The sequence below is a fragment of the Coregonus lavaretus genome (assembly GCF_964263955.1).
Source record: "Coregonus lavaretus genome assembly, chromosome: 20".
NCBI classification, from domain to species: Eukaryota; Metazoa; Chordata; class Actinopteri; order Salmoniformes; family Salmonidae; genus Coregonus; species Coregonus lavaretus.
Window position 1 is genome coordinate 10,903,860 of NC_140007.1, and position 23,661 is coordinate 10,927,520.

Here is a 23,661-nt window from a genome sequence, read left to right on the forward strand (position 1 = left end):
TTTACATTTTTGTCATTTAGCAGACGCTCTTATCCAGAGCGACTTACAGTTGGTTAGTGGATAAAGGGTTTCTTCAGCCCAACATGAATGTCCCTTGATATGACACTGTTCAGTGCCATGCTCCTGAACACGAACACGAGGAGAACACTGCCAATGACACAACTGAGAGCAGAAGGTAGGTGTTCTATGTAGCATGATGGACAAGTCCTCTCAATGATATTGAGCAAGATCTACAGGGTGGTTGGCTCAAGAACTACACTGAGTATACCAAACCTCAGAACAACTTAAATTCCTCTCGGGGCATGGACTCTACAAGGTGTCGAAAGCGTTCCACAGGGATGCTGAACCATGTTGACTCCAATGCTTCCCACAGTTATGTCAAGTTGGCTGGATGTCCTTTGGGTGGTGGACCATTCTTGATACACAAAGGAAACTGTTGAGCGTGAAAAACCCAGCAGTGTTGCAGTTCTTGACACAAACCGGTGCGCCTGGCACCTACTACCATACCCCGTTCAAAGGCACTTAAATATTTTGTCTTGCCCATTCACCCTCTGAATGGCACACATACACAATCCAGGTCTCAATTGTCTCAAGGCTTAAAAATCCTTCTTTAACCTGTCTCCTCCCCTTCATCTATACTGATTGAAGTGGATTTAACAAGTGACATCAATAAGGGATCATAGCTTTCACCTGGAGTCACCTGGTCAGTCTATGTCATGGAAAAAGCATGTTTTGTATACTCTGTGCATACTTTGTTTTTATCTATGGACTGAATGTTTGACATAGCTTGCTATTCCTGGTGACTGGGTGAGGGCTGGGTTCATGGTCTGTGATGCTCTGTGACACTAAACCATATCAGAATAGCCTCCATACTTTATGGTTTGACTGATTTATATGATATACAGTGCATTCGGAAAGTATTCAGACCCCTTCACTTTTTCCACATTTTGTTACGTTACAGCCTTATTCTAAAATGGATTAAATACAAATGTTCCTCATCAGTCTACACACAATATCCCATAATGACAAAACGAAAACAGGTTTTTAGAATTTTTTGCAAATTTATTAAAAATAGAAAACAGAAATACCTTATTTACATAAGTATTCAGACCCTTTGCTATGAAATTCGAAATTGAGCTCAGGTGCATCCTGTTTCCATTGATAATCCTTGATGTTTCTACAACTTTATTGGAGTCCACCTGTGGTACATTCAATTGATTGGACATGATTTGGAAAGGCACACCTGTGTATATAAGGTCCCACAGTTGACAGTGCATGTCAGAGCAAAAACCAAGCCATGAGGTCGAAGGAATTGTCCGTAGCACTCCGAGACAGGATTGTGTCAAGGCACAGATCTGGGGAAGGGTACCAAAACAATTCTGCAGCATTGAAGGTCCCCAAGAACACAGTGGCCTCCATCAGTCTTAAATGGAAGAAGTTTGGAACCACCAAGACTCTTCCTAGAGCTGAGCAACCAGGGGAGAAGGGCCTTGGTCAGGGAGGTGACCAAAAACCTGATGGTCACTCTGACAGAGCTCCAGAGGTCCTCTGTAGAGATGGGAGAATCTTCCAGAAGGACAACCATCTCTGCAGCACTCCACCAATCAGGCCTTTATGGTAGAGTGGCCAGACGGAAGCCACTCCTCAGTAAAAGGCACATGACAGCCCGCTTGGAGTTTGCCAAAAGGCACCTAAAGATCTCTGACCATGATAAACAAGATTCTCTGGTCTGATGAAACCAAGATTGAACTCTTTGGCCTGAATGCCAAGCGTCATGTCTGGAGGAAACCTGGCACCATCCCTACGGTGAAGCATGGTGTTGGCAGCATCATGCTGTGGGGATGTTTTTCAGCGGCAGGGACAGGGAGACTAGTCAGGATCGAGGGAAAGATGAACGGAGCAAAGTAAACCTGCTCCAGAGCGTTCAGGACCTCAGACTAGGGCGACTGTTCACCTTCCAACACGACAACACCCCTAAGCACACAGCCAAGACAACGCATGAGTGGCTTCGGGACAAGTCTCTGAATGTCCTTGAGTGGCCCAGCCAGAGCCCCAACTCGAACATCTCTAGAGAGACCTGAAAATAGCTGTGCAGCAATGTTCCCCATCCAACCTGACAGAGCTTGAGAGGATCTGCAGAGAAGAATGGGAGAAACTTCCCGAATACTGGTGTGTCAAGCTTGTAATGTCATACCCAAGAAGACTCAAGGCTTTAATCGATACTTCTAGATTTCTAAAAACATGTTTTTGCTTTGTCATTATGGGGTATTGTGTGTAGATTGAGGGTGGGGAAAAAAACTATTTAATCCATTTTAGAATAAGGCTGTAACTTAAAATGTGGAAAAAGTCAAGAGGTCTGAATACTTTCCAAATGCACTGTCATCATTTCCCCCATATGTTTGCTTGCTCATAGACAGCTGAATGCTCTAGTCCAGTGGTTCCCAACCAGGGGTACTAGGACCCCTGGGGGTACTTGGCCTATCCACAGGGGGTACTTTAAGACTCATGAGACCATAGGCCTACTGGTAAAATGCACTTGAGGGGGTACTTCAGGGGTACTCTGGGCAGAGCAAAATTCAGTTGGTGGTACAGTCACCGAAGAATGTTGGGAACCACTGCTCTATTCTACCACTTGATGGTGACAAATCTATGTATGTCAGAATCATACAGCCCTTTCTCCATAAGAATTATAATTTAGTTGTTCAAGCAAGCATTCATAGTTGAACCAGATGAAATCTGGCTGAAGGTGGAAGGATTAGTATTATCAACAGGTCATAGAGGGAGGAGCCAACTTTGTCATGCAGGAACTTTGAAACCTTGGTACTGTAGAATACAGCTGTGTTAGCAAGCGTATGAGGTATTACTCAATCTTTATAAACCTATACATCTTTAGATAAACTAAAACTAAATTGGGGCATGCATGAAAGACTGATTGTGTGGACACAGGCGCACACACACTCGTACCCAAAATCCGTCCCAACAATAATGCAAAACACTTGTCGTGTATGAAGATTATGACTATTCTAGAGGGACAAAGGAAAGATGTTTATCTTAGTTCAAAAGTAGCCAGTGGTAGGGTGACGCCCCAGGGGGGATAGGTGATTGGACGGAAGAGGGAGCAACCCATATTTTGGCATTGTTTATAAGTATGAGCTAGACAAAGAGGGGGTCAGAAGCATTCAGATTATTTTGGGACAGTGCTTCTCCAGACACTGCGGGTCTGTAAACTTATGCTGTAAACTTGTGATATGAATAAAACTTCTAATCAAGGTGCAGCCTAAGCGGACTCTTTGTTTGACAGCAATAACCACCTGCAGCCGACGCGACACGACACACTCACTGGGGCCATTTTAAACTTTCAAAGGCTGTACTTTACTTCTCAGCTTGGTTGTCCTAGCACCATGAATAAGACTGAAGCAAATCAACTTTCCACAAAAAAACATGTTTGGGGTTTTTGCATTTAATTAATTATGATGCTACATGATCCATTATACTTTTTATTTCATGTATGTACATACAAAACCATTTCCAATTATTGTGGTTACATGTGATGGTCTGAAGCTCCAATGCAGTTTTTACGTAGTGTTCACAGCTCAATTCTCCATCCAGCCGCCCACAATCCAAGCCCCACAAAAAAATTGTTTTAAATACAAACACGTTGCGTGGTTCTTTAGACAGCTAAGACAGAAAACACCCCAACCGATAGCTAGTTCCGAGATGGTCCCTTTTGAGAAGACAGTAATATTTTCTGCTGTGTTTAAAACACAGGAAGAAAGAAAACTATTGAGGTCATTTCCATGCTATTTGCAGAGTAGACGCTATATGTTAACTTGATTTGAATACAGTGCATACAAATATAATTACAAAACAATTATGCCTACATGATACTCAAAGCAAACAACTGAAGCAAAGCACGAGAACACAAAGTACTATCAAACTATATACACACCGTTATGAGTCCAAACCCATCCTTATATTTTAGTGTACTGTACGTCAAAAATGGATGTTGCATATTTCTCTTACTCCCCTGCAATCAGCTGATACAGGACTTGGATCACTTGCAGGCTTAACTTGAGATAAAACCATTTGCTGTCATCTGGAAAAGCTGCATCAGTTTTTCTCTCTGAAGATGACACCCATTTCATACTGACCCTGAGGAAAGCACTCGCATCCCGGGCCTTCGACCAAACGACAAGTCAGTCATTCTGTACCTTCACCTCAGACACTGTCACTAAATGAGTGTGTGTAGAACTAATTCACTGCAGCACGATGAGACGGTACATCTTCTGTGACTGAGAAAATCAATTACAAATTTGATTATTGGAAATAAAAAGCAACCTACTGTATTGGAAAGGGGTCTCTTTGGGACAAAATTATGGTTAACATTTTATTTTCAGTTACCCCCTAAATACATTTTCTGTTTTTATAAAGGAATAAGTTGGATGACTGGATTTACATAATTACCCCTTCTTGCTAAAATTCACCAGCAGCCTCTCAACTCACACACAACATACGTCTCCTTCCCTTAAAAAAGCAGTGATTAAAACATTCACACAACATCATAGAACTGTCACGTTAATTCTGCAGTAGGAAAAGCGTTGGCCTTACTGGAACACATTGCTATTATTGATACTTATAGATCACAACGTTGCCACTTCCTCACACAATAATTTGTACTGTATCTGTGCAAGTAGGAGTGGCAGGATAGAGAATAGTGATTAAAAGGCAAGACGACTCTTGATTACCTTCTTCGCTTTTTTATGTTAAAAAATGTCACTACTCAAATAAATTTGTGATATTGCATTATGCAACAACAAAAAAAGTACACATCCTGTTGTTGTTGTTGTTTTGTTCGGTCCTCCGAGCACGCTGCCGCTGGCTGTCTCTACAGGGCCAATTTCCCGATGATGACTCCGATGACGAAGAACAGCACGCAGAGCGCCAGCACGCGGGTACTCAGGCCCTCCTCCTTCATCATGGCCTGGGAGGAAGAGGAGTGGGGGGAGGACACCATGGGCGTGACCTTCCTCTTCCGCAGACCATCGTCCTCCTTGGTAAAGGGGGAGGAGTCACAGGCCAAATGCCAGTCAAACCATGTTGAATATAGAACAGCTGTTTTTTTTGCAATAACAGTGAAACCGCAGTTACTGATCTCAAATCAGTCAATTACCCATCTCAACTAAGAAAGGAAAGGTCTTAAGTCTGCATTGTTACAGATGGTGCTGATAAAATGCATTGTGTAGAACAACAGATCTGATTGTTGTGGGTCCTAGGGACATTTGAGACTCACCCTTATCTGTTTGTTCTCTTCCCGTAGCCTCTGGACCTCCATCTGCAGTCTCTTGCACTCCTCCATGATCTTCTTCGCCTCCCCGTCATCCAGGGAGGAGCTGGCCGACTTAGGGAGTGAGGAGAGCTCTGACTTTATGGGAGTAGAGTACACATTTGTGTTGCTTTCACTGTCATGCTGTGGAGAGGAGTGGAGGAGACAGAAACATGCAGATGAATAACAGAATGGGGATGAGAAACACAAAAAACATGGCAATGGCTGCTTCAGAGACGCAATGGAGATGACAATCATTCAGGATCTGTTTGTGAATGGAATGAAGGTGCTCTGTGAATGCATCTTACACTAAGATGAAATCTATGAGGGAAGGAATATGAAGAAAAATACATGCAGTTGTATGTAGTGATATGATATAGTGACGTAGAGTACTTACAGTTTTGTCATTCTCTAGCGGCAGCTCAAATGCACATCTCAACTTGGAGTCCATCAGCTCCTCTGGCTTTGCCTCTTTCCACTGTCGGTGGGAAGGATAGAATGATAGAAAGAATGATAGAGAGAGAAGAAAAAGAGGGCAGACGGAAAAGTGAATTACCAGGCAACACCAAGATGACCACACCCAGCTAGGGAGTCTATGGCACTCATAAGATAAGCATATCCTGACAGCACATTTGTCCCACTTGCAACACCTAAATAAGTAGTGGCTTGAGACAGTAAGTACTAGTCACTCTGTGACCTAGAATTGCAGCTTGAATGGACTTACTGTGATCATCAGATCATAATTAGTGACATTCAGATGTATCACATTCCATTTGGACACTTACCACCCCTTCCATGTCAGTCATGTCATATGGTGCAAGCATGGACTGCACCATGAATTTGTGTTTGCTCTTTTCATTGGGATCATAGTCGAAAGGCTGTAGCATAACTGTAAAACAAAGCAGACAGTTAAATGCCACTGAGCAACCTCTTAGCAACAGCACAATGTGTTACCTTCCTTTGACCAGATCAACATACTATTAGTTCCTCTTTTTGAGATTTGTCAGTTACAATAATGTATAATCAAACAAAAAGATACCAACCAGATACATTGATGGAGGTGCCTGCGTCAATGATGCCACTGTTTGGACGGACACAGTATCGACGGGGCGCGGTCGTCTTGACTTTGAAACACACATTTCTATCTGTTGGGTTGCCTAGCTTCAGGGTGGCTGTGACAACATCTGTAAATGGACCTTGAAAAGATGGAGAGAGAACAGACAACAGATATCAATACTCGCTAGCTGACTCATCTATTATTATAGCTAACTTGCTGTTTTTCCAAACAGTTGGGGAGGACCATTTTATTTAGGCGACCCCACCTATTTTTTGCTATCTTTAGAATTATATCATTAGTTTTCATCTCTTTTGTTATAACTAATGATATAACTCTCAAAACCATTAATCAATTATAGCCCCTGTTCAATAATTCCATTACAAGCGGTAAAATGGTTCACCTCCGGACCTTACCATTCTGCTAGGACTCACTGATCCTGTGCCTGACAATTGTCAACAGTCACCTTTTGCTACTGCAGATTCTCTCAATCAATTCCTGGGGCTCCCCTAAGGGGTGCACATTTGTGTTTCAGCCCAACCATAACATACCTGATACAACTCGAGATTCCCCCAAAAATACGCCACTTTGATAGAACTACGACTGGAAGTAACTTTTTCGTAGACGGTTAGGCTAACTTACGCAGCAGGTTAGGAGAATTAAGTTAAGGTTAGGAAAAGGGTTAGCGAAAATGCGCTCAAACCTGCTACGAAAAGTCACTTCCGGTCCTAGCTGTATCGAAGTGACGTGTTCTTAGGGAGTCCGATTCAACTCATCAAGGGATTGTTCGTGTGTGCTGGGCTGAAACAAAAATGCGCACGCTCTGGGTTAGCCCCAGGAATGGATTGAAAAACACTATTCTCTGTATCCATTCGGGTAATTGTTTAATGGGAATTTCCCTAGTGTAGTCCTGACTTTATAGAAAGTAGCTAGTTAGCTACTAACGTTAGAAATTATTTCATTAGTAGCTATAGAAATAAGTATTTATTTCCGGTGGCAACCGTTGACTCGCAAACCAGGGAGATCGTCATTATGATAGTAACTGAAAAGCATGCAACTGATATTGATTGAAGATATGACTCGAGCCTGCCTTTTCATTACAGGCTAAGCTAGAAAATGACAGCTAGGCATTAGCCTGTTAGTATCCGTAGGTAGAAGACGTCGGTATGCAATGGCGCTTCACTTGTCACCACTCTAGAAACCAAATAGGAAATATGATACACCGTGTGCAGACCCATCTTTTCACAATGAAGTTAACGTCAACAACACTATTGTTAATACATTAGCTAGGAACGATGGTCAAATACTTGCAGACCAAACTATCAGGCCCTGCCCTAGTCTTACCTCTAAATTTCAATTCGTGTGGTGGCTCAAGCTGGAGGACTTGTTCTTGTCTGGCCATGTCCCAGAGGTTCGGAAGCCTTTCTGATATAAATTACCTGGACTATATGTCGCAGCTGTTGTTATTATGGTTATTGTAAATGCTCCTGAATACGACCTGACTTCGGTAAGGGATAGCTAAGCTAGCAAGCAGGAAGGAAGGAAGGGCTCCGTGTGACGTCATGGGAGGGGGGCAGGTCTGTGGAATGTCAGCGAAGATATTTTCTGTCAAGTTGTTACATTTTTGCAGGGTTATTTTTAAATGACCTGGACAAATGAAAGAGCAAATACGAACAACCTCTGCTCTGATCTGGCTGCTAATTGAGAATGTAAAGTCAATTTAATTTAGAACAGGGGTGTCAAACTCAGGGCCGCACAGAAAATAGGTGGGTGCTACACTTCTGGTAGTGGACGATCCAGCCTACCCTCAAAGGAGGAGCTGTGAACGTCGAGTACGTTGGGGAGGACATGCTCGTGGTAATGGCTGGAGAGAATTTTTGGAATGGTATCAAACACATGGTTTCCATGTGTTTGATGCCATTCCATTATCTCCGTTTCGGCCATTATTATGAGCCGTCCTCCCCTCAGCAGCCTCCTGTGACTGCTCCAGGGCCTATCTGTCTGATGTTTTCCTCCTCCCTGCACCATCAGTGCTCCCTCCGCTCAAGATACTACTTTTCCGAACTGCTTATCACCTGAAGTTCTGGAAGACCAACACACTAGCGACTTTGAGATTCTACTCCTAATGAAAAGGGGTATATAAAATTTACATTTTAGTCATTTAGCAGACGCTCTTATCCAGAGCGACTTACAGTTAGTGAGTGCATACATGTTTTTATTTTTTATACTGGCCTCCCGTGGGAAACGAACCCACAACCCTGGCGTTGCAAGCGCCATGCTCTACCAACTGAGCTACACAGGAAAATCAATATATTATTATTATTATTATTATTATTATTATAATTGCGGCAGGTAGCCTAGAGGTTAAGAGCGTTGGACCAGTAACCAAATGGTTGCTGGTTTGAATCCTTGAGCCGACTAGGTAAAAAATCTGTCGATGTGCCCTTGATCAAGGCACTTCATCTTCTGCACATCTATCACGCCAGTGTTAATACTAAATTGTAATTATTTTGCACTTTGGCCTATTTATTGCCTTACCTTCATAACTTACTACATTTACACACACTGTATATAGATTTTCTATTTTTCTATTGTGTTATTGACTGTACGTTTTCGTTTATTCCATATGTAAAAAAATTATAAAAAAAGAAAGAAAGAAATGTAACTGTGTTGTTGTTTTTATCGCACTGCTTTGCTTTATCTTGGCCGGGTCGCAGTTGTAAATGAGAACTTGTTCTCAACTGGCCTACCTGGTTAAATAAAGGTGAAAAATAAATAAAAAATAACCCTAATGACCAAAATGTGTATTATTATTATTACATTTCTTATCCAGAAGGGGGAGCACCATGGAATACCACCCACTAGGGGAATAATATTACGTCATACAGCCTTAACCAGGAAGTAAGAAAAACAACAATCGGCGAGAAGAGTGACACGATAACCTGTAGTTAGCCTGAAACGTTTTAAAAGGACCTTATTTCCATATAGTTTAGAGTTTTAGATCCCAGAATGTCCATGTTTGGGAAGCTGTTCGGCGATGGGGGCAAAGGAGGGAAAGGGCCGAGTCCACAAGAGGCGATTCAGAAACTCCGAGACACAGAGGAGATGTTAGCGAAGAAACAGGACTTTCTAGAGAAAAAGATTGACCAGGAACTCATAACTGCAAAGAAAAACGGCACTAAAAACAAACGAGGTGAGTCGCCAACTAGCATCACATGTGCATCGTCACGATTCTTGTCTAACTTGGCTAGCTAATGAAGCTAGCTATTTAAAGTTCGCCTGTTTGTTAACGTTAGCTGCCTTGGCTAGTTAGCCAGATAGTTGCTAACTTTCCGAGCGGCCACGGCTGTCACTGAATAGTCAGGTTGCCAGGCTCGCCCTATCTCGTTGCCACGACTGTTACATTTTAGTCATTTAGCGTGTTAGAACAGCAAAGATTCATTATACCCGTGTAAAGGTGCGTTTTGTGTTAGTGACTCTGGTATCAAAAGTCTGGATACAGCATCAACAAGTTACGGAATTGTGTGTGAATCATGAATTTGCCTGTTCCTCAAGATAAGGGAAGGGGCCACCCGTCCATTCAGACAGTATCGACTTAATAATAATTTATTACATTGTTAAAGCGCTTTTCATTATACAGAATAATCTCAAAGTGCATAAAATACAAACCAAATAGAAGAAGAAAAAAAACTAGACACGGCAACTTCACAGTTATGACTAAACTAAACACCCAGTTACCAGTGTTGCCAACTTAGCGACTTTGTCGCTATATTTAGCGAGTTTTCAGACTCCTCTAGGGACATCTTTTTTTTTTAAGCGACTAGCGGCAAATCTAGCGACTTTTTCTGGTGTTATTGGAGACTCTGACGTGAAAGCAGGTATCGTTCTTACTCTTCTCAACGAGCAGCGGGTGCTTTGTTACCGCCGTCCCAAAGCACTCACAGGCCGCCCAGTCCTCACGCAGCAGTCCCTCCCAGCTGGAGATGTTCACCATTCCGCGTCCAGACTGCAAATGAATCGCGCATGCGGGAAGCCGCCGCTGGCTGATCCCGCCCTGGCTTACATTCAGGGCGGGATGTAAATGTAGGGTGTTTTTTTACGCACTTTTTGTCTCTCCCACCACTTTATTCCTCTCTCTTACAGCTTCCACACAATTACATGCACATGGCCCATTATGCAAATTAGGTGATGGCGTCATTTAGCGACTTTTAGGACAGCCAATAGCTGTTACACGGCCTGTAGTGATGATTAGTAACCTAATTCTGATGGCTGACAGAGGCTCCAAGTGACTCCTGTCATTGGTCGCGTTCCCCTGTTCAGACGTTTCATGCATTAACCAGTGGTTGCGTGCTACGTCATCGACTGTGTCATCGACTGACAGATTGCTATAAAATAGGATGGGGTTAGCTGAGACATAAAATACCTATCCGGGCGTTGTAAAATCTGGCATGCGTCAGCAACGCCTGAGCAGAGGAACACGCCCAATGTCTTCAGTGGTGTTCATGACATAGGCTAGCATAGCCCAATAATGGACTAAAGGAGCCTTACTCCTTATAGTCCGAGGACCTTACATGTTCTGTTTAGAGGCAAATTGGTGAATTTAACCTGTTTTAACACAGTTGCAGTTTACAGTATTCTTCAGTGACAGCATGTGTGTGGCATCCGTCTTCCATTTACACACAGGAGTTCGGAGACCCAGATAGCTAATTAGTACAGGTAATCGACTCAGTTTTTCATAAACAAGCGCTGTAACATGGACATTTAGCCGTGTGGGAACCCTAACAAAATAAAGGTGTGTGGTAATTTAACATTTAGCTTTTCGAAAATTATTTCTCGCTGATATGAAAGATAAATTCCTTATGTTTCCAAAACCGTACCGCAAGCGATGCGTTTTAACGTTCAGAATGAGCACCGAGCTCTTAACCAAACTCCCCTGGCCAGAATATACTATCGTTAATAGGCGCTAAAGGCAGTTAGCGTCTATGAATGGGTTAAACATTGATCTGTGACAAAATATAAACGCAACATGCAACAATTTCAAAGATTTTAACTGAGTTACAGTTCATATAAGGAAATCAGTCAATTGAAATAAATAAATTAGGCACTAATCTATTGATTTCACATGACTGGGAATACACATATGCATCTGTTGGTCACAGATACCTTAAAAAAAAAAAGTAGGGGCGTGGATCAGAAAACCAGTCAGTATCTGGTGTGACCACCATTTGCCTCATGCAGCGCGACACATCTCCTTCGCATAGAGTTGATCAGGCTGTTGATTGTGGCCTGTGGAATGTTGTTCCACTCGTCTTCAATGGCTTTGCGAAGTTGCTGGATATTGGTGGGATCTTAAACACGCTGTCATACACGTCGATCCAGAGCATCCCAAACATGCTCAATGGGTGACATGTCTGCAGAGTATGCAGGTCATGGAAGAACTGGGACATTTTCAGCTTCCAGGAATTGTGTACAGATCCTTGCGACATGGGGCTGTGAATTATGCTGAAACATGAGGTGATGGCGGCGGATGAATGGCACGACAATGAGCCTCAGGATCTCGTCACAGTATCTCTGTGCATTGAAATTGCCATCGATAAAATGCAATTGTGTTCGTTGTATGTATGTCTGCCCATACCATAACCCCACCACCACGGGGCACTCTGTTCACAACGTTGACATTAGCAAACCGCTTGCCCACACAACACCATACACGTGGTCTGCGGTTGTGAGGCAGGTTGGACGTACTGCAGAACTCTCTAAAACGACGTTGAAGGTGGCTTATGGTAGAGAAATGAACATTCAATTCTCTGGCAACAGCTCTGGTGGACATTCCTGCAGTCAGCATGCCAATTACACACTCCCTCAAAACTTGAGACATCTGTGGCATTGTTGTGACAACTTCACATTTTAGTAGCCTTTTTTGTCCCCAGCACAAGGTGCACCTGTGTAATGATAATGCTGTTTAATCAGCTTCTTTATATGCATGAACCTACTAACCACTTCTATTCCCCTTTCACTATGCACAGCGGCCCTGCAGGCCTTGAAAAGGAAGAAGCGGTATGAGAAGCAGCTTACCCAGATTGATGGCACATTGTCCACCATCGAGTTCCAGAGGGAGGCGCTGGAAAATGCCAACACCAACACTGAAGTGCTCAAGAACATGGGCTTTGCCGCCAAGGCAATGAAGGCTGCCCATGAAAACATGTAAGCAAGGGGCACATTACTTGTTTATTAGCTTTGGCCAGGTGCAGTCATACAGCTTTTGTATTTATTCAAATCTTTATGTTCCCCTGTCCTTTTGTTTTAGGGACATAGACAAAGTAGATGATTTGATGCAAGACATTACTGAGCAGCAGGAGCTGGCGCAAGAGATCTCAGATGCCATCTCAAAACCTGTAGGCTTTGGAGAGGAGTTTGATGAGGTAGGTGACATTAACTTGTGTTGCACATTATTCTTTATTTGTCTTATCAGTGCTGTTAGTTCAATAGTTGACCAGATATCACAGAATTTTTTTAAAAAATATATGCCATTTAGCAGACGCTTTTATCCAAAGCGACTTACAGTCGTGCGTGCATACATTTTTGTGTATGGGTGGTCCCGGGGATCGAACCCACTACCTTGGCGTTACAAGCGCCGTGCTCTACCAGCTGAGCTACAGAGGACCAGATATCTCAGAGACTGGATGTTCTGTTTGTCTTGCATCATAGGATGAACTCCTGGCAGAGTTGGATGAGCTGGAACAAGAGGAATTGGACAAAAACTTGCTGGAGATCGGCGGGACAGAAGATGTCAGTCTACCCAATGTGCCTTCTACTTCATTACCCACCAGACCTGGTGAGTCCTTTTGGAATATACAGTAATATGCAATAAAACAAGGAAATCCTCCATGGGAACATTTTATGCCATGGTTACTGTCCCAACAGAACATTAAATAACTAATTGATCTATTGTAATTTACCCCTTTATTGCTGTAAAACCTTAATATTTGCCACGTTTACTCAATTAATTCACAATATCTGTATGCGTTTTTTCTTTTAGCCAAGAAGAAGGATGAAGACGAGGATGACATGGAGGACTTACAGCGCTGGGCGATGGAGGCCATGTAGTTCCATTACTGACACCACCTGCTGTAGAGGGAAAGAAAGGACTTATGAAATACTGAATATGGTTGTTTTGTGTACAAGGAGAACCAACCACCTTCTAAAACTAGCACTACAAAGGCCAATGCTGTAGGTTCTGTTTCCCGCCCAAAACCAGAGAAAGGGTACCATGGCCTTGCATAAAAAGTGGAAGTATAGAACCTGTATAAAAGCTATAAACAGGATGTTTGAATCAGAATACATTTGTTTCTACAAAAAAGTTTTACATCAACCCCCACTCTTGCATTTGGGCAGTTATTGTAATATCACTGAACTGTTCTATTGCCTTTGTCTGTGGGATGCTATGAACAGCACTCAAAGACAAATTTACTTTTTAGTACATGGGAGTTGCAATGTCTATTTTTCCGACTTAAACATATTTACTGTTTGGTGGGCGTGGGCTGGATGTTTTTATTAGTACTTACTTTTTGTTTGTAATTTCTACCAAAATAGGATGAAAAATGAGCATGCTCTCATGGTAACGTTTAGAATGGTCTATTTTCAGGATTGTTATTCTGAAACTTTTGTTTTACAACATTTTGACTATTCCATCTCCAAAGCATCCTCACCATGTGACACTTGTGATTTGAAGTAAATATCTAAATCATTTATATTTTTGCTGTCACACAAGGTTTTCTTCATGTTGTGCTAAGCATGCAATGAGGGGAAATCTTAATACACCGCACGGCTTTTGAGAAAGACTAACCCCACCCTGTTCTGTTGTCTTTTCTGAAAAAGTTTATTTTTAATTGTATGTTGAAAAAAATGTCTACTTATTAACTGCAGCAAAAAATATGATGGTTTGTAATGAATAGACTAGTAGATACAGTATCAACATTTTGGATTTGAGGATTAGTTGTATTTTTTTTAAACAATGTATTTTTAAAATAAATACTACATAGCAAAAAAATATGTAACAAGGATAAGCATGTTTGCATTTCTATGGTTTATTTATCCAGATGAGAATATTATTTGGCAAATAATTAAAGTTTTTGATTATTTTATTGTGGTTGTTTTTCTTGCTTAGGGATCAGTGTACAAAACAATAAGAGAATCTGTGAATTCAAAGCTCAATAAAGTATAAAAGCTTTATTTTATTACTTTGAAATCATTTTCAGGTGTTTGTTTGGTTTAATGTTTTGCAATGTGTCTGATATTGCTGTAATTTCAGGTAGGGGATTCTGAGTCCAATCAAATGTTATTTGTCACATGCTTTCAAACAACAGGTGTAGAACAAGTGAAATGCTTATAGGCCCTTCACAACAATGCAGAGAGAAAAATAGGGAAAGAATAGAAAGATAACATGAGGAATAAATACACAATGAGTAAAGATGACTTGGCTATATACACGGGGTACCAGTACTGAGTCGACATGCAGGGGTACGAGGTAATTGTGGTAGAAATGTACATATACAGCGCATTTGGAAAGTATTCAGACCCCTTGACTTTTTCCACATTTTATACGTTACAACCTTATTCTAAAATGTATTAAATAAAACAATTTCCTCATCAATCTACACACAATACCCCATAACGACAAAGCAAAAACCTTTTTTATTTTTTTAAAAATGGCAAATGTATATTTCGAAAATGATATATACCTTATTTACATAAGTATTCAGACCCTTTGCTACGAGATTCGAAATTGAGCTCAGGTGATCATCCTTGAGCTGTTTCTACAACTTGATTGGAGTTCACCTGTAGTAAATTCAATTGATTGGACATGATTTGGAAAGACACACGCCTGTCTATATAAGGTCCCATTCACAGAGAGTTCGGGGAATGGGAAATGGCGGCGGGTAGTATGGACGAAATGGAGAAAAAAAAAGTTGGTGAAGCAACAACTGTGCTGGAACGTGAACAATATGGGTGTCAGTTCTGATGGTATGGAGCGGGAGGATGAGGGTCAAGGACCGGAATGGTCAGTAGTGGAAAGACATAGGAAGAAGAGAGATCATGATACAGAAAGCAGTGGAGTGTCTAGTAAAGAAAGCATAAAGAGGGCCAAGGTAGGAAGCAAGAGTAGTGATGTGTTGGAGTGGAAAGTGGTGATAGTGTTTGATGAGACCACGGCCTCACTTAGACTCTCTCCGACTAACTAATGCCGTAGAGAAAGAGGTAGGTGAAGTGAAATTATCTTGGTTAATTGGAAATGGTAGATTGTTAATATTGTGTGGTAGCCAGGGTCAGCAAGAGAAGATTTTGAAAATGGAAAAGCTTAATGGGAAGAAGATTAAAAGCCATGTCCCTGGTGCTTATGCTAGATTGAAGGGAGTCATCACTGGGGTCCCAATATTTATGTCCATAGATGATATTAAAGAAAATGTGAAGGGAGGCAGAGTGATTGAGGCCAAAAGGTTGATCAGTAGGAAAGAGGGTCAAAGAAGTGAAAGCTTATCAGTGATGCTGAGGTTTGAGAAAGTCTTGCTGGGAAAAGTACAGATAGGATTCCTTAGTTTCAATGTTAGAGAATTTGTCCCATATGCACTGCAGTGTTTTAAATGCCAAAGAATGGGACATGTAGCTGCTCAGTGTAAAGGAAAGAAAATATGTGCCAAGTGAGGAGAGGCACATGATTATGGTGAATGTGGAAGCAATGTGAAGGTTAAGTTCTGTAATTGTGGGGGAGAACACAGTGCAGCATTTGGTGTATGGCAGGTACAGAGAGAGGCTAGAGAGGCTCAGAGGATCAGTCATGATGTATCGTATGCAGAGGCCGTAAAACAGATTGGTAGAACTACGGTGCGGACTGATGGAGCTTACATAGATGTACCTGTAGTAAGTGGACCTACTGTCGGGGCTGGTGCTTCTGATGGTCCTGGCATGGTTTCAAGGCCTGTTCAGAAATCTTGTGCTCATGAATGTGCGGTGTCAAAGGACACTTCAGTTGACTTCAAAGTTGACTTCATAGCTTTTATTGGTAAGGTCATCAATACGACTCGGGTTGTGGAAAGCAGAAATGCCAGGTTGAAGGTTATTGTGGAGACTGCAAAAGAGATATTGTAGGTAACAGCTGTTACTGTTGACATGCTGAACAATCCTAAGGGTGGAGTGTTTCATCATTATAGATATATAATGGGGAGGGTGTGGTAGAAGTTAGGGATTTATTTGGTTTTGAATGTTATTTTCATGGTAGTACAGAATTGGGCAGATCGTACATTCCAGCACCGTAGGTGGCGGCATGCACTTAAATGATTGTTTGCGGACCGCCATGATATCATAGAAGAAGAAGAAGTGCATGTCAGAGCAAAAACCAAGCCATGAGGTTGAAGGAATTGTCCGTAGAGCTCCGAGACAGGATTGTGTCAAGGCACAGATCTGGGGAAGGGTACCAAAAAATGTCTGCAGCATTGAAGGTCCCCAAGAACACAGTGGCCTCCATCATTCTTAAATGGAAGAAGTTTGGAACCACCAAGACTCTAGAGCTGGCCGCCCGGCCAAACTGAGCAGCCGGGGGAGAAGGGCCTTGGTCAGGGAGGTGACCAAGAACCTGATGGTCACTCTGACAGAGCTCCAGAGTTCCTCTGTGGAGATGGGAGAACCTTCCAGTAGGATAACCATCTCTGCAGCACTCCACCAATCAGGCCTTTATGGTAGAGTGGCCAGACGGAAGTAAAAGGCACATGACAGCCCGCTTGGAGTTTGCCAAAAGGCACCTAAAGACTCTCAGACCATGAGAAACAAGATTCTCTGGTCTGATGAAACCAAGATTGAACTCTTTGGCCTGAATTCCAAGCGTCACGTCTGAATGAAACCTGGCACCATCCCTACGGTGAAGCATGGTGGTGGCAGCATCATGCTGTGTGGATGTTTTTCAGCGGCAGGGACTGGGAGACTAGTCAGGATCGAGGCAAAGATGAACGGAGCAAAGTACAGAGAGATCCTTGATGAAAACCTGCTCCAGAGCACTCAGGACCTCAGACTGGGGCCAAGGTTCACCTTCCAACAGGACAACAACCCTAAGCACACAGCCAAGGCTTCGGGAAAAGTCTCTGAATGTCCTTAAGTGGCCCAGCCAGACCCCGGACTTGAACCCGATCGATCATCTCTGGAGAGACCTGAAAATAGCTGTGTAGCAACGCTCTCCATCCAACCTGACAGAGCTTGAGAGGATCTGCAGAGAAGAATGGGAGAAACTCCCCAAATACAGGTGTGCCAAGCTTGTAGCGTCATTCCCAAGAAGACTTGAGGCTGTAATTGCTGCCAAAGGTGCTTCAACAAAGTACTGAATACTTATGTAAATGTGATATTTCCGTTTTTTATTTTTAATACATTTGCAAAAATGTTTAAACCCGTGTTTGCTTTGTCATTATGGGGTAGTGTGTGGAACACAACTATTTAATAATCAATTATAGAATAAAGCTGTTACGTAACAAAATATGGAAAAAGTAAAGGGGTCTGAATTCTTTCCGAATGCTTTGTAGGTAGGGGTAAAGTGACTAGGCAACAGGATAGATAATAAGTAGTAGCAGCCTCTTGATAGTGGATACCACTGATACATGTACACATAAGGGATGCGTTTATACAGGCAGCCCAATTCAGATATTTTTTTGACAATTATTTGCATATCTGATACCTATCGGATCTTTTCCCTAATGTGTAAACCGCAACAACAACAAAAAACACACAATCTGATCTTTTCACTTCTGAGTTATACCACCTCCATATGTGGATCTGAATCCTGATCATAGAGAATGATAGAGGACTCTAGTGCACAAAAGCCTGTTTTAGCATGGGCAGTGCCATTGAGGATTTCTCCATTTTGAAGTAGTCCACTGGGTGGGATTTCCTGTGGGTAAAGGAAGTATGACATAATTCCATCCAGGTTATCAGGATGGACCAGCCAATGAATTATACTTGTGAGCAAACATCCTAGTACTACAGGGTAGCAGTAAATCACCAACCTTGGCTTTATACCTGTTCAAACAACACACTCCAGGTGGCAGTATGCACGCTTTCAGTTTGTTTACCAACTCATAGGCGTAGAAGAAGAAAATGGACTACTTCAAAATGGAGATGGCCTCAATGGTGGTGCCCATGCGCTCACAAACACCATGCGTGTCCAATAGGCTTCCCCTAAAGTAAATTGAAAATAAATGTGCCACAATTATGTAATTACTTATGTCTATACAGAAATAAATAATAAATAAAATAATTCAAAATACTTCACCAGAGAGCCACAGAGGTATTGAGGATAATTCGCTTCTTTAAAAAAATTTCTGTGGATTGTTTCAAATCACAAACTTGTAGGCCTATGCCTATTTGGGAAGCCTGCCATTTGGGCAATAGGCCTAGCTGATTAGCTGTCAGTGAAAAGCATCTAAAATATACACCCTCAATAAAGGTCTGGTTTTACAGGTGGTGACCACAGACCACTTCTCAGTTCCTATGCTTCCTGGCTGATGTTTTGGTCACTTTTGAATGCTGGCGGTGCTTTCACTCTAGTGGTAGCATGAGACGGAGTCTACAACCCACACAAGTGGCTCAGGTAGTGCAGCTCATCCAGGATGGCACATCAATGCGAGCTGTGGCAAGAAGGTTTGCTGTGTCTGTCAGCGTAGTGTCCAGAGCATGGAGGCGCTACCAGGAGACAGGCCAGTACATCAGGAGACGTGGAGGAGGCCGTAGGAGGGCAACAACCCAGCAGCAGGACTGCTACCTCCGCCTTTGTGCAAGGAGGAGCAGGAGGAGCACTGCCAGAGCCCTGCAAAATGACCTTCAGCAGGCCACAAATGTGCATGTGTCTGCTCAAACGGTCAGAAACAGACTCCATGAGGGTGGTATGAGGGCCCGACATCCACAGGTGGGGGTTGTGCTTACAGCCCAACACCGTGCAGGACGTTTGGCATTTGCCAGAGAACACCAAGATTGGCAAATTCGCCACTGGCGCCCTGTGCTCTTCACAGATGAAAGCAGGTTCACACTGAGCACATGTGACAGACGTGACAGAGTCTGGAGACGCCGTGGAGAACGTTCTGCTGCCTGCAACATCCTCCAGCATGACCGGTTTGGCGGTGGGTCTGTCATGGTGTGGGGTGGCATTTCTTTGGGGGGCCACACAGCCCTCCATGTGCTCGCCAGAGGTAGCCTGACTGCCATTAGGTACCGAGATGAGATCCTCAGACCCCTTGTGAGACCATATGCTGGTGCGGTTGGCCCTGGGTTCCTCCTAATGCAAGACAATGCTAGACCTCATGTGGCTGGAGTGTGTCAGCAGTTCCTGCAAGAGGAAGGCATTGATGCTATGGACTGGCCCGCCCGTTCCCCAGACCTGAATCCAATTGAGCACATCTGGGACATCATGTCTCGCTCCATCCACCAACGCCACGTTGCACCACAGACTGTCCAGGAGTTGGCAGATGCTTTAGTCCAGGTCTGGGAGGAGATCCCTCAGGAGACCATCCGCCACCTCATCAGGAACATGCCCAGGCGTTGTAGGGAGGTCATACAGGCACGTGGAGGCCACACACACTACTGAGCCTCATTTTGACTTGTTTTAAGGACATTACATCAAAGTTGGATCAGCCTGTAGTGTGGTTTTCCACTTTAATTTTGAGGGTGACTCCAAATCCAGACCTCCATGGGTTGATAAATTTGATTTCCATTGATCATTTTTGTGTGATTTTGTTGTCAGCACATTCAACTATGTAAAGAAAAAAGTATTTATTCATTCAGATCTAGGATGTGTTATTTTAGTGTTCCCTTTATTTTTTTGAGCAGTGTATGTGAAGATAATTTGTCTTCAGTATAATTTAAAATGTTGAGACAAGAAGAAGGGGAGGGGTATGTGGCAAATAATAGGTCGGTCTCTCTCCAGAATGCATGCTCTCAGCTCTCCAGAATCCATGCTCTCAGCTCTCCAGAATACATGCTCTCAGCTCTCCAGAATGCATGCTCTCAGCTCTCCAGAATAAATGCTCTCAGCTCTCCAGAATGCATGCTCTCAGCTCTCCAGAAAGCATGCTCTCAGCTCTCCAGAATACATGCTCTCAGCTCTCCAGAATACATGCTCTCAGCTCTCCAGAATGCATGCTCTCAGCTCTCCAGAATACATGCTCTCAGCTCTCCAGAATACATGCTCTCAGCTCTCCAGAATACATGCTCTCAGCTCTCCAGAATGCATGCTCTCAGCTCTCCAGAATGCATGCTCTCAGCTCTCCAGAATACATGCTCTCAGCTCTCCAGAATACATGCTCTCAGCTCTCCAGAATACATGCTCTCAGCTCTCCAGAATACATGCTCTCAGCTCTCCAGAATACATGCTCTCAGCTCTCCAGAATACATGCTCTCAGCTCTCCAGAATACATGCTCTCAGCTCTCCAGAATACATGCTCTCAGCTCTCCAGAATACATGCTCTCAGCTCTCCAGAATGCTCTCAGCTCTCCAGAATACATGCTCTCAGCTCTCCAGAATACATGCTCTCAGCTCTCCAGAATACATGCTCTCAGCTCTCCAGAATGCTCTCAGCTGTCTCCCGCCAATTCTTGCACATTCGTTGTTTAATTGTGTGAACTGTTTGCCCTTTTGATTGTTTATTTTGTATCAATTCCCCATTACATATGTCAGCAGTAGTAAATGTACCATTAATCCTTGTCATTTGGTTACATTCATTTATGTTGAAGATGCACTCCAGGATCTTAAGCACAATAAATGTGTAACATATTGCACAAATTGGATTTGTAACATATCACATGTATTTGCAAAATTCATATGATATCACACAAAATGGATAACATAGTACACAATTGGATGAGTAGAAAACAAAAAACTGGGACCCGTTTTTGGCTTTTTTTTGCAGAGTTCACAACCTGCTACACTTCTGAGAAACAAGTTTTGGTTTATTTCATAACCATCATTTACCAGTTTTGTAAATGTTTTCATTGTCTTTTATTTGGAGTGCTCCATGTGTTAATGTTGAGGCAACATGCGCCCCTGAGCACACATAGAAGTACCTGGCCTGCTGCGCGCAAATGTAGGAAAGTGCACATTTGGGGATATCTGTTTTCTGATTATCTTAACTCACCACATCCACCACTACTAATAAGCTGCGCTTCTCAGTCATTTTTCTTCACCTCACACAGTAAGACAACAAAGTATGTTTTTTTTGTTTTTTTTTGTTTGTTTTTACATCTATTGCAAATGATAATAGTTCCTCACAGTATTTGAAAAATCCCCCTTGATAATCACCAAGCCTCGGTGTGAAAGACCAAAATATAATGTTCTGATGATCCCATCAGTGGAGGCTGGTGACTTGAAAAATTGAGGAGGATGGGAGACCCACGGTATAGGCGCGGGGCGCATGGAGACGACAAAGTGTGTTTCAAAAATCATCAAAGACGAATTATTTTAACCTAAAGCATTTAATAAAGACATTTATAGTAGAATATTATTTGGAATGGGAATGAGAGGGCTACTTACACAGTGTTGGGAAGGGATCACAGCAGTGATTGAATGAAGGTATGAGGCATGAGTTGTGGTGTTCAGAGGCTTGACCAGTGCATGACAGGATTTGACTGGGAAGACAAAAAACAATAACACAACACACTACACAGTTAGACAAAAGCACTAAGAATGAGTTAGTCCAAGCAAGGAGTAAAATCATTGATGTGTAATAATGTGATTGTGTTTGTGTTTGTGTATGTGTATGTGATTGATACAGTAATGAGAAAAAATTGATAGGGGTACTCACAGTGCTTGGAGGGGAAACATTCAATGTGCCAGTGGATGAGCGGGCACATGAGACGTGGCTTCAGTTCATGTCAGGAGAAAGTTGACAACGGTAGTGGAGTGGAGTAGTCATCACCTCTTAATCAGGGAACAGGAGGGGACTTAGCTGTAAATACAAATAGCAGATACATTCCATTACAGCTGCGCCATCCTAGGTTAGGACAACGAGTTTCTCTATGACGTTAAACTCAGACATCTCCAAATTCATCAAGTCAAACACACTTGACACATCATAGTAGCCCAAGAAACGTTCCTGAATAAAGCCCTGATCATCCACATACCTGACGATAACTGACAACTGCAAGCAGACTGGCGGTGTCACCATATGAATGGTGTGATTGGTATGATGATTCCCCTTTTTAATGGGGTGATTGTAGTCTAATCGGGTGCACCACCACAGGAAAAATAGTCTCGTTTTCATCCCATACAGTATGTCAGATTTCTAATGTTTAGGTTTAGACTAGGCTGCTGCAACATTTATGTTATGAGTTTTTGCTTGTGTCTGTGTTACGCCCCTGAAAAAGGGGAGAAATAATCACGAAAGTGACGCAGTTGTTTCCTCACTGAAAACTTTAGTGTAATGAGAAAAAGACCGCGATTTCCCCAGAAAGTTGGGTGGAGACCAGAGCAATCGATCTCAGGCTCATAGATTAAGAGCATTTAGTAGATCACAGATGAACACTTTTACCCTTAAATTAGGCACCACAAAATAAAGTAGTCAATATAACGTTTACACATTCCTCTTACAATATTTACCCTTTTACACTTGACGGATTTTAACACATTTATGAATTTTATCAATCTCTATGAACTGGTATTGGATGCATGATCTTTTTAACCTTAGATATTTTAAGATCCTTACATACCATGAACTTACTAATACTTTTTAGTGTATAACAGGCTATTAATATGTCCTTTAACCTGTCACACTCTCCCCGACAAAATAAATGTTGTCCCAACATTACCAACATTGTCTTCTTAAACAGTCTAAACACTGGACGTAGAAAATCCTCTTCTGTAAGATAGTCCTTGAGCAGAGGTCAAAGTTCACAGTTCAAATAGAACCAAGAAGTTATATTCACAGTCCATATCTGTTGACCAGCTGTATAAACAGTCCATAAGCAGTCTTTTCTCATACTATTGTCAACAGTCCATCAGTTTTAATGATCTATATGCATAGTCTGCTAATTGTCTCGTGAAAGTCTGTGAAATCAGTCAGTAGTCCATGGTCAAACATGTCAACTCTGTCTGTGGCCTCAAGTTTGCTGAAGTCCATACATGTAGGGTGCTGAAGGTAATATCGCTGTAGTGATGGCAGCCATGGAACCAGTCCTGGTGCAGGGTAGACAGGGAACAACTGTGGCTGTGGCTGGATACTGTAGCAGGAAGGGATACCAAGCTGATCATAGGTGGTAC

The 23,661-nt window shown here is 42.6% G+C and overlaps 2 protein-coding genes across 2 annotated transcripts; one reads left to right on the plus strand and one right to left on the minus strand.

The window, feature by feature from the left end:
* Positions 1 to 3,483: 3,483 nt before the first annotated feature.
* Positions 3,484 to 8,193, minus strand: LOC311148279 (vesicle-associated membrane protein-associated protein B-like). The gene is made up of 6 exons (XM_084185192.1): positions 7,722 to 8,193; positions 6,367 to 6,519; positions 6,109 to 6,212; positions 5,721 to 5,801; positions 5,291 to 5,467; positions 3,484 to 5,050 (listed from the first exon to the last, which is right to left on the minus strand). Exons 1-6 carry the CDS (start codon positions 7,777 to 7,779, stop codon positions 4,886 to 4,888), a joined length of 738 nt encoding a protein of 245 aa, XP_084041318.1. The 5' UTR covers positions 7,780 to 8,193; the 3' UTR covers positions 3,484 to 4,885.
* A 1,061-nt stretch (positions 8,194 to 9,254) lies between these two features.
* On the plus strand, positions 9,255 to 14,521 carry LOC311148284 (charged multivesicular body protein 4c-like). Its single transcript, XM_084185197.1, has 5 exons — positions 9,255 to 9,570; positions 12,404 to 12,581; positions 12,685 to 12,799; positions 13,086 to 13,212; positions 13,417 to 14,521. Exons 1-5 carry the CDS (start codon positions 9,387 to 9,389, stop codon positions 13,482 to 13,484), a joined length of 672 nt encoding a protein of 223 aa, XP_084041323.1. The 5' UTR covers positions 9,255 to 9,386; the 3' UTR covers positions 13,485 to 14,521.
* Positions 14,522 to 23,661: the final 9,140 nt, after the last annotated feature.